At 33.3% G+C, this 11,488-nt stretch overlaps 1 protein-coding gene and 1 long non-coding RNA gene across 2 annotated transcripts; both read left to right on the top strand.

The window, feature by feature from the left end:
• The first annotated feature begins 513 nt into the window (after positions 1–513).
• LOC134283768 (uncharacterized) lies at positions 514–1,988 on the top strand. The gene is made up of 3 exons (XR_009995557.1): positions 514–646; positions 1,368–1,448; positions 1,754–1,988. It is a non-coding gene; the product is annotated as an uncharacterized LOC134283768 (long non-coding RNA).
• Positions 1,989–2,621: 633 nt separating this feature from the next.
• LOC134283769 (uncharacterized) lies at positions 2,622–10,930 on the top strand. Its single transcript, XM_062766249.1, has 14 exons — positions 2,622–2,628; positions 2,724–2,804; positions 3,109–3,189; positions 4,035–4,115; positions 4,421–4,501; positions 5,341–5,421; positions 5,728–5,808; positions 6,654–6,734; positions 7,038–7,118; positions 7,920–8,000; positions 8,220–8,310; positions 8,774–8,852; positions 9,116–9,248; positions 10,773–10,930. The coding sequence occupies exons 1-14, from the start codon at positions 2,622–2,624 to the stop codon at positions 10,928–10,930; spliced, it is 1,197 nt and encodes a 398-aa protein (XP_062622233.1).
• Positions 10,931–11,488: the final 558 nt, after the last annotated feature.

Raw genomic sequence — 11,488 nt, 5'->3', positions numbered from 1 at the left:
GATTTAACATACTGCTGCGTGATGGCATTTCAAATCCTCCTAATTTGGGTACATGAATATATAGGAGAAATTTCGTTTGGTATCCCATACTACCTTAATCGATCATCAGGAACAAAATTACTATTAACTTTTATTTTAAACAGACTTCTTAAATAAAGGTAAAAAAGATGACAACATATAAATATGTTCCTTTATTTTACAATTTTATCATACTCTGCAGCTTTGACATTTGTAAGCTTCTGAACTTCAACAGCCGCTTTTATAATTAGCAGTAAAGCTGACCGAAGCCAGTTTCATACAATAAAAGAAAAAAAAATTAAATACCAGTAGTTGATTTTTGCTTTTTTTTCCTTTTTATTTTATTTGTATGAATTTTTTTTCCCAATTTCAATCAAATATCACTATTTTTCCCAATCTTGACGGCCCCGGCCCCTGGAATCAAAGGGTAAAAAAATCCCTGAACAAGTAGAGTAACAGTCTCGACAGAGACTTCTGTTATTTTTTTTTTTTTAATTTTCTTTGTATTAAGCTTGTTTCATTCATTCTAATAATTCTTCAATTTCAGTTGCCACCAAAGATATAAATTGTCAACCAGCCTCTACTAAAGAATTTGGGCATAAAGTCACCAAAGACTCGGACTTACAGGGTAAGGCATATAAAAATATGTGTCTGAATGTTTTGTTTGCTGCAGGAAGTGAAAATTCTAACACTGATTTTGCATAATTAGGTAATAAATGTGTGTTTCTATTGGAAACTATTGGAAACACTAACGTTGCATAGTGAGGTAAATGTGTGTTTCTTTTGGAAACACTAACTTTGCATAGTGAGGTACATGTGAACTTATTTAGGAAACATTGATTTTGCATAATTAGGTAATAAATGTGTGTTTCTATTGGAAACACTAACTTTGCATAGTGAGGTACATGTGAACTTATTTAGGAAACACTGATTTTGCATAATTAGGTAATAAATGTGTGTTTCTATTGGAAACACTATCTTTGAATAGTGATGTACATGTGAACTTATTTAGGAAACATTGTCTTTGCATAGTGAGGTACATGTGTACTTTTATAGGAAACACAGACTTTGCATAGTGAGGTACCGAATGCGTGTTTCTTTTGGAAACACTGTCTTTGCATAGTGAGGTACATGTGTGTTTATATAGGAAAGACTGTCTTTGCATAGTGAGGTACATGTGTAGTTTTATAGGAAACACTGACTTTGCATAGTGGGGTACATATGTGTTTATATTAGAAACACTGACTATGCAGAGTGAGGTACTAAATGGTTGTTTATTTTGGAAACAAGTCAAGACTGTTCTTTATTTTTTGCTTTTTTCATTCATTCTAATAATTCTTCAATTTCAGTTGCCAGTAAAGATATACATTGTCAACCAGGTTGTACTCAAGACTTTGGGCATCAAGTCACCAAAGACACTGACTTACAGGGTAAGGCATATAAATATATGTGTCTGAATGTTTTGTTTGCTGTAGGAAGTGAAAATTATGCTAGGTACACTGAAAGTAAAACTAGTGATTGAAAGTAAAGGCTTTAACTATTTTTAGCTCTACTGGTCAGATATGCTACTCCTCCTACAATTTTGAGCTGATCGCAATGTCTTCTTTTATCTTCCTTTGTTAGAAGTACAAACAAGTAGAGGTACAGTCTCGACAGAGACTTGTGTTATTTTTTTTTTTTTAATTGTCTTTGTATTCAGCTTGTTTCATTCATTCTAATAATTCTTCAATTTCAGTTGCCACCAAAGATATAAATTGTCAACCAGCCTCTACTAAAGAATTTGGGCATCAAGTCACCAAAGACTCGGACTTACAGGGTAAGGCATATAAAAATATGTGTCTGAATGTTTTGTTTGCTGCAGGAAGTGAAAATTCTAACACTGATTTTGCATAATTAGGTAATAAATGTGTGTTTCTATTGGAAACACTAACTTTGCATAGTGAGGTACATGTGAACTTATTTAGGAAACACTGATTTTGCATAATAAGGTAAAAATGTGTGTTTCTATTGGAAACACTAACTTTGAATAGTGAGGTACATGTGAACTTATTTAGGAAACACTGTCTTTGCATAGTGAGGTACATGTGTAGTTTTATAGGAAACACAGACTTTGCATAGTGAGGTACAGAATGCGTGTTTCTTTTGGAAACACTGTCTTTGCATAGTGAGGTACATGTGTGTTTATATAGGAAAGACTGTCTTTGCATAGTGAGGTACATGTGTAGTTTTATAGGAAACACTGACTTTGCATAGTGAGGTACCGAATGCGTGTTTCTTTTGGAAACACTGTCTTTGCATAGTGAGGTACATGTGTGTTTATATAGGAAAGACTGTCTTTGCATAGTGAGGTACATGTGTGTTTATATAGGAAAGACTGTCTTTGCATAGTGAGGTACATGTGTACTTTTATAGGAAACACAGACTTTGCATAGTGAGGTACGGAATGCGTGTTTCTTTTGGAAACACTGTCTTTGCATAGTGAGGTACATGTGTGTTTATATAGGAAAGACTGTCTTTGCATAGTGAGGTACATGTGTAGTTTTATAGGAAACACTGACTTTGCATAGTGGTATACATATGTGTTTATATTGGAAACACTGACTATGCAGAGTGAGGTACTAAATGGTTGTTTATTTTGGAAACAAGTCAAGACTGTTCTTTATTTTTTGCTTTTTTCATTCATTCTAATAATTCTTCAATTTCAGTTGCCACCAAAGATATAAATTGTCAACCAGGTTGTACTCAAGACTTTGGGCATCAAGTCACCAAAGACACTGACTTACAGGGTAAGGCATATAAATATATGTGTCTGAATGTTTTGTTTGCTGTAGGAAGTGAAAATTATGCTAGGTACACTGAAAGTAAAACTAGTGATTGAAAGTAAAGGCTTTAACTATTTTTAGCTCTACTGGTCAGATATGTTACTCTTCCTACAATTTTGAGCTGATCGCAATGTCTTCTTTTATCTTCCTTTGTTAGAAGTACAAACAAGTAGAGGTACAGTCTCGACAGAGACTTCTGTTATTTTTTTTTTTTTATTGTCTTTGTATTCAGCTTGTTTCATTCATTCTAATAATTCTTCAATTTCAGTTGCCACCAAAGATATAAATTGTCAACCAGCCTCTACTAAAGAATTTGGGCATCAAGTCACCAAAGACTCGGACTTACAGGGTAAGGCATATAAAAATATGTGTCTGAATGTTTTGTTTGCTGCAGGAAGTGAAAATTCTAACACTGATTTTGCATAATTAGGTAATAAATGTGTGTTTCTATTGGAAACACTAACTTTGCATAGTGAGGTACATGTGAACTTATTTAGGAAACACTGATTTTGCATAATAAGGTAAAAATGTGTGTTTCTATTGGAAACACTAACTTTGAATAGTGAGGTACATGTGAACTTATTTAGGAAACACTGTCTTTGCATAGTGAGGTACATGTGTAGTTTTATAGGAAACACAGACTTTGCATAGTGAGGTACAGAATGCGTGTTTCTTTTGGAAACACTGTCTTTGCATAGTGAGGTACATGTGTGTTTATATAGGAAAGACTGTCTTTGCATAGTGAGGTACATGTGTAGTTTTATAGGAAACACTGACTTTGCATAGTGAGGTACCGAATGCGTGTTTCTTTTGGAAACACTGTCTTTGCATAGTGAGGTACATGTGTGTTTATATAGGAAAGACTGTCTTTGCATAGTGAGGTACATGTGTGTTTATATAGGAAAGACTGTCTTTGCATAGTGAGGTACATGTGTACTTTTATAGGAAACACAGACTTTGCATAGTGAGGTACGGAATGCGTGTTTCTTTTGGAAACACTGTCTTTGCATAGTGAGGTACATGTGTAGGTTTATAGGAAACACTGACTTTGCATAGTGGGGTACATATGTGTTTATATTAGAAACACTGACTATGCAGAGTGAGGTACTAAATGGTTGTTTATTTTGGAAACAAGTCAAGACTGTTCTTTATTTTTTGCTTTTTTCATTCATTCTAATAATTCTTCAATTTCAGTTGCCAGTAAAGATATACATTGTCAACCAGGTTGTACTCAAGACTTTGGGCATCAAGTCACCAAAGACACTGACTTACAGGGTAAGGCATATAAATATATGTGTCTGAATGTTTTGTTTGCTGTAGGAAGTGAAAATTATGCTAGGTACACTGAAAGTAAAACTAGTGATTGAAAGTAAAGGCTTTAACTATTTTTAGCTCTACTGGTCAGATATGCTACTCCTCCTACAATTTTGAGCTGATCGCAATGTCTTCTTTTATCTTCCTTTGTTAGAAGTACAAACAAGTAGAGGTACAGTCTCGACAGAGACTTCTGTTATTTTTTTTTTTTTTATTGTCTTTGTATTCAGCTTGTTTCATTCATTCTAATAATTCTTCAATTTTAGTTGCCACCAAAGATATAAATTGTCAACCAGCCTCTACTAAAGAATTTGGGCATCAAGTCACCAAAGACTCGGACTTACAGGGTAAGGCATATAAAAATATGTGTCTGAATGTTTTGTTTGCTGCAGGAAGTGAAAATTCTAACACTGATTTTGCATAATTAGGTAATAAATGTGTGTTTCTATTGGAAACACTAACTTTGCATAGTGAGGTACATGTGTGTTTCTTATTTAGGAAACACTGATTTTGCATAATTAGGTAATAAATGTGTGTTTCTATTGGAAACACTATCTTTGAATAGTGAGGTACATTTGAACTTATTTAGGAAACACTGTCTTTGCATAGTGAGGAACATGTGTACTTTTATAGTAAACACTGACTTTGCATAGTGAGGTACCGAATGCGTGTTTCTTTTGGAAACACTGTCTTTGCATAGTGAGGTACATGTGTGTTTATATAGGAAAGACTGTCTTTGCATAGTGAGGTACATGTGTAGTTTTATAGGAAACACTGACTTTGCATAGTGAGGTACCGAATGCGTGTGGATGTCTTTGCATAGTGAGGTACATGTGTGTTTATATAGGAAAGACTGTCTTTGCATAGTGAGGTACATGTGTGTTTATATAGGAAAGACTGTCTTTGCATAGTGAGGTACATGTGTACTTTTATAGGAAACACAGACTTTGCATAGTGAGGTACATGAGGTGTGTGTTTATATAGGAAAGACTGTCTTTGCATAGTGAGGTACATGTGTAGTTTTATAGGAAACACTGACTTTGCATAGTGGGGTACATATGTGTTTATATTAGAAACACTGACTATGCAGAGTGAGGTACTAAATGGTTGTTTATTTTGGAAACAAGTCAAGACTGTTCTTTATTTTTTGCTTTTTTCATTCATTCTAATAATTCTTCAATTTCAGTTGCCAGTAAAGATATACATTGTCAACCAGGTTGTACTCAAGACTTTGGGCATCAAGTCACCAAAGACACTGACTTACAGGGTAAGGCATATAAATATATGTGTCTGAATGTTTTGTTTGCTGTAGGAAGTGAAAATTATGCTAGGTACACTGAAAGTAAAACTAGTGATTGAAAGTAAAGGCTTTAACTATTTTTAGCTCTACTGGTCAGATATGCTACTCCTCCTACAATTTTGAGCTGATCGCAATGTCTTCTTTTATCTTCCTTTGTTAGAAGTACAAACAAGTAGAGGTACAGTCTCGACAGAGACTTGTGTTATTATTTTTTTTTTATATTCTCTTTGTATTCAGCTTGTTTCATTCATTCTAATAATTCTTCAATTTTAGTTGCCACCAAAGATATAAATTGTCAACCAGCCTCTACTAAAGAATTTGGGCATCAAGTCACCAAAGACTCGGACTTACAGGGTAAGGCATATAAAAATATGTGTCTGAATGTTTTGTTTGCTGCAGGAAGTGAAAATTCTAACACTGATTTTGCATAATTAGGTAATAAATGTGTGTTTCTATTGGAAACACTAACTTTGCATAGTGAGGTACATGTGAACTTATTTAGGAAACACTGATTTTGCATAATAAGGTAAAAATGTGTGTTTCTATTGGAAACACTAACTTTGAATAGTGAGGTACATGTGAACTTATTTAGGAAACACTGTCTTTGCATAGTGAGGTACATGTGTAGTTTTATAGGAAACACAGACTTTGCATAGTGAGGTACAGAATGCGTGTTTCTTTTGGAAACACTGTCTTTGCATAGTGAGGTACATGTGTGTTTATATAGGAAAGACTGTCTTTGCATAGTGAGGTACATGTGTAGTTTTATAGGAAACACTGACTTTGCATAGTGAGGTACCGAATGCGTGTTTCTTTTTGAAACACTGTCTTTGCATAGTGAGGTACATGTGTGTTTATATAGGAAAGACTGTCTTTGCATAGTGAGGTACATGTGTGTTTATATAGGAAAGACTGTCTTTGCATAGTGAGGTACATGTGTACTTTTATAGGAAACACAGACTTTGCATAGTGAGGTACGGAATGCGTGTTTCTTTTGGAAACACTGTCTTTGCATAGTGAGGTACATGTGTAGGTTTATAGGAAACACTGACTTTGCATAGTGGGGTACATATGTGTTTATATTAGAAACACTGACTTTGCAAAGTGAGGTACTAAATGGTTGTTTATTTTGGAAACAAGTCAAGACTGTTCTTTATTTTTTGCTTTTTTCATTCATTCTAATAATTCTTCAATTTCAGTTGCCAGTAAAGATATAAATTGTCAACCAGCCTCTACTAAAGAATTTGGGCATCAAGTCACCAAAGACTCTGACTTACAGGGTAAGGCATATAAATATATGTGTCTGAATGTTTTGTTTGCTGTAGGAAGTGAAAATTATGCTAGGTACACTGAAAGTAAAACTAGTGATTGAAAGTAAAGGCTTTAACTATTTTTAGCTCTACTGGTCAGATATGTTACTCCTCCTACAATTTTGAGCTGATCGCAATGTCTTCTTTTATCTTCCTTTGTTAGAAGTACAAACAAGTAGAGGTACAGTCTCGACAGAGACTTCTGTTATCTTTTTTTTTAATTTTCTTTGTATTAAGCTTGTTTCATTCATTCTAATAATTCTTCAATTTCAGTTGCCACCAAAGATATAAATTGTCAACCAGCCTCTACTAAAGAATTTGGGCATAAAGTCACCAAAGACTCGGACTTACAGGGTAAGGCATATAAAAATATGTGTCTGAATGTTTTGTTTGCTGCAGGAAGTGAAAATTCTAACACTGATTTTGCATAATTAGGTAATAAATGTGTGTTTCTATTGGAAACACTAACTTTGCATAGTGAGGTACATATGTGTTTCTATTGGAAACACTAACTTTACATAGTGAGGTACATGTGAACTTATTTAGGAAACACTGATTTTGCATAATTAGGTAAAAATGTGTGTTTCTATTGGAAACACTAACTTTGAATAGTGAGGTACATGTGTACTTTTATAGGAAACACTGACTTTGCATAGTGAGGTACAGAATGCGTGTTTCTTTTGGAAACACTGTCTTTGCATAGTGAGGTACATGTGTGTTTATATAGGAAAGACTGTCTTTGCATAGTGAGGTACATGTGTAGTTTTATAGGAAACACTGACTTTGCATAGTGAGGTACCGAATGCGTGTTTCTTTTTGAAACACTGTCTTTGCATAGTGAGGTACATGTGTGTTTATATAGGAAAGACTGTCTTTGCATAGTGAGGTACATGTGTGTTTATATAGGAAAGACTGTCTTTGCATAGTGAGGTACATGTGTACTTTTATAGGAAACACAGACTTTGCATAGTGAGGTACCGAATGCGTGTTTCTTTTGGAAACACTGTCTTTGCATAGTGAGGTACATATGTGTTTATATTAGAAACACTGAGTTTGCATAGTGAGGTACTAAATGGTTGTTTATTTTGGAAACAAGTAAAGACTGTTCTTATTTTTTTGCTTTTTTCATTCATTCTAATTAATCTTTAATTTCAGTTGCCAGTAAAGATATACATTGTCAACCAGCTTGTACTCAGGACTCTGGGCATCAAGTCGCCAAAGACACGGACATAGAAGGTAAGGTATTCAAATAGTCTTTTACGGTATATTATTCATTCTTCTTTTGTTCAATCTTCAATCCATTTTTTTCTTTTAAGATTTCTGTCATGGTCACTTGAATGGCAAGTCCAGTTTTCCATGTTGATCACTGGGTTCTACAATATTACCTAAATTCAATGGATATTGCTATCTTACTATTGATCTATTTTGAATTCTTTTCTTAACTCTTGTTGATAGATTTTGGATTTGCAAAAATAACTCTGATCAAAAAGGATGATAGTCTTGGAGCGAGTTACCCTTTGGATGAGGAGGAATGTGTCATTGGAAGGTAACAAATTGTGCATATTTGTTGATTTGACTGCAGAAATTTAACATTTTAAAGTAGTAAGCATTGTTTAAAGTAGAACTTTCCCAAGCCAACATTAGCTGGAAAGAAAATGTGTTGGATAGTTCTATAATGCTATGCTTGCAGTTATATTTATTTATATGAATATGCTGTCAGTAATGTGAATATTTATGTAATATACATTTAATGTTTAAGTGCATAGGAATACTGACTTAAAGCAGTTTAATTTAAATCATTTCAAATTTTCAGTACAGTCCAATCTTGTTATCTCAGACATAACAGGACCAATGAAGTGTTATATTTAGGTGTAAATTGTGAAAAAAAAAGGAAAAGGGATTGGGACTTTAAGCTTAATTTGGCATATCCATAGTAAATCAGATACCCAGTTCAAGATAGTAAAGTTCAGCTGTATTTTCGTTTAAATACTTATTTAATTTTGTTGCAGTGGAAGAGAGTGTGATATAAAAATGTCCCTCAAAAATGTTGACAAGATTCATGCAGTTGTTTCAGTTGAAAGGTCGAAGGTAATATACTAACTAAATGTAAATTTATCATTGCATGTAGTTTTCTAAGTTGTCTGATTTGACAAACATATTTTCATAATATTTTCATCAGTAAGTTTTGTCTTGATTTTACCCATAAAAATTCACTTTATGTGTGAAAAAGGAATAAGAAATGTAATTTTCATTTTCAACAAATTCCTTACCTAAGTGTATATCAAGTGCTTTATTAGATCTTTTATCTATTCCTTATTTTCTTTTGATTATCCAATTTTGTAATTTTTCAGGCTTACTTAACTAATTATAGTAAAAATTTTCCTGTCATTGTAAATGGAGAAGCAGTTGAAATTGGCCAAGAATTGAATAATGGAGATATGCTGGTCATTGGTGGCAGAAAGTTTCTGTTTAATTATGTAGAAAGTGAGTGCATTGTTATTTTCATACTAGTCAAATAATCTATGATCATGAAACCATAACAAAAATCGTCAGAAACATCAACCATTTAAAAAATATCTACTTTAAGTGCATAATGGGGTACATTGTGTTTATTTAAACAATAAGATGCTTTCTTTGTTATTACTGGAATTAAAGGAAGCAGCTGTTGCAGAAAAAATAATTTTCTGCAATAACTGCGACTGTTAATTCCAGTGATAACAAACAAAGAAAGACATTTTATTGTTTATATTTATATCTGTTTAATGTAAATAATTATTTAAAGAAGGATTAAAAAGTTGAATTATTATATTAATGATGTAAACATCTATATACGTTTCATTGATGGAACAGCCACTGATCAAGAAATCTGTACAGGTGATATGCCTAATGTAGTTCATGCAGTGATTAACGCAATGGGTTTTCTTAAGAAGTAAAGGAGGAAATATTCAGTGGATGTAAATATTTAGGAATAGTATGTGAAAGTTCCAGCAATTACTTTTTGTAATTTTTGTAGTTTCAGGGATTTATCAAGGCTGTTTTTACTACCGGTAAACGGTACCTTTCCCCTCTTGAAAAAGGTGCAAAAATTCCCCTTTTTCAGGAATAGTATGTGAAAGTTCCAGCAATTACTTTTTGTAATTTTTGTAGTTTTTAAGTAGAATTATTTGTTGATGTATTATTTTTAGTTCCCCGCAATGAAGTACTGACCTGGTTTAAATTTGTTTAATATTTTGTCTAGGGAAATGTTTTTTGCTCCATTTATTTAAAAATTTTCCGGGGGGGCATGCCCCAGGACCCTAAGATCAAGTGTATTACATATAAAACGGTAGTAAAACAAAATAGCTAGATAAATCCCTGAGTTTTTAAGTAGAATTATTTATTGATGTATTATTTTTAGTTCCCCGCAATGAAGTAAGGGAAAACTTAATTAATACCCTAAGCGTCAGTGTTTCAGGTTCAAGTTTTAGAAGTTGATTTCTTTCAAGTACTTATTTAAACTATATCTATTAGAGACACATGGATAGTGCTTATGTATGCTTTTGTACCATACAAAGGTTTCATTTATAAGGTACTAGATAAGTGTTTATAAAGGAAGTACTTGCTCTATATACTGCAGTACATGTGTGTTTATTTATAGGAAGCATTGACTTTGCATTGTGAGGTACATGTGTTTTTTATTAGAAACACTGACTTTGCATAGTGAGGTACATGTGTGTTTATTTTGGAAACACTGACTTTGCATAGTGAGGTACATGTTTTTATATTAGAAACATGACTTTGCATAGTGAGGTACATATGTGTTTATATAGGAAAGACTGTCTGCATAGTGAGGTACATGTGTACTTGTATAGGAAACACTGACTTTGCATAGTGGGGTACATGTGTAATTATATTAGAAACATTGACTTTGCATAGTGAGGTACTAAATGGTTGTTTATATTGGAAACAAGTCAAGACTGTTCTTTATTTTTTGTTTTTTTATTCATTCTAATAATTCTTCAATTTCAGTTGCCACCAAAGATATAAATTGTCAACCAGCCTCTACTCAAGAATTTGGGCATCAAGTCACCAAAGACTCGGATTTACAGGGTAAGGCATATAAAAATATGTGTCTGAATGTTTTGTTTGCTGCAGGAAGTGAAAATTCTAACACTGATTTTGCATAATTAGGTAATAAATGTGTGTTTCTATTGGAAACACTAAATTTGCATACTGAGGTACATATGTGTTTCTATTGGAAACACTAACTTTGCATAGTGAGGTACATGTGTACTTTTATAGGAAACACTGACTTTGCATAATGAGGTACCGAATGCGTTTTGGAAAACACTGTCTTTGCATAGTGAGGTACATGTGTGTTTATATAGGAAAGACTGTCTTTGCATAGTGAGGTACATGTGTGTTTATATAGGAAAGACTGTCTTTGCATAGTGAGGTACATGTGTACTTTTATAGGAAACACTGACTTTGCATAGTGAGGTACCGAATGCGTGTTTCTTTTTGAAACACTGTCTTTGCATAGTGAGGTACATGTGTGTTTATATAGGAAAGACTGTACATGTGTATGTGTTTATATTAGAGGAAAGAAACACTGTCTTTGCATAGTGAGGTACATGTGTAGTTTTATAGGAAACACTGACTTTGCATAGTGGGGTACATATGTGTTTATATTAGAAACACTGACTATGCAGAGTGAGGTACTAAATGGTTGTTTATTTTGGAAA

The sequence above is a fragment of the Saccostrea cucullata genome, unplaced genomic scaffold, assembly GCF_032062105.1.
Source record: "Saccostrea cucullata isolate Sc308-1 unplaced genomic scaffold, CSIRO_AGI_Scuc_v1 ctg5058, whole genome shotgun sequence".
NCBI lineage: Eukaryota > Metazoa > Mollusca > Bivalvia > Ostreida > Ostreidae > Saccostrea > Saccostrea cuccullata.
Note: the sequence above shows the minus strand (reverse complement) of the source record. Positions and strands in the feature narration are given on the sequence as shown.

Coding starts and splice junctions, on each gene's coding strand:
- LOC134283769 (XM_062766249.1), top strand. Junction 7,119..7,919: donor CAAAGACTCGGACTTACAGG/GTAAGGCATATA, acceptor CTTTAATTTCAG/TTGCCAGTAAAGATATACAT. Junction 9,249..10,772: donor TCTGTTTAATTATGTAGAAA/GTGAGTGCATTG, acceptor CTTCAATTTCAG/TTGCCACCAAAGATATAAAT.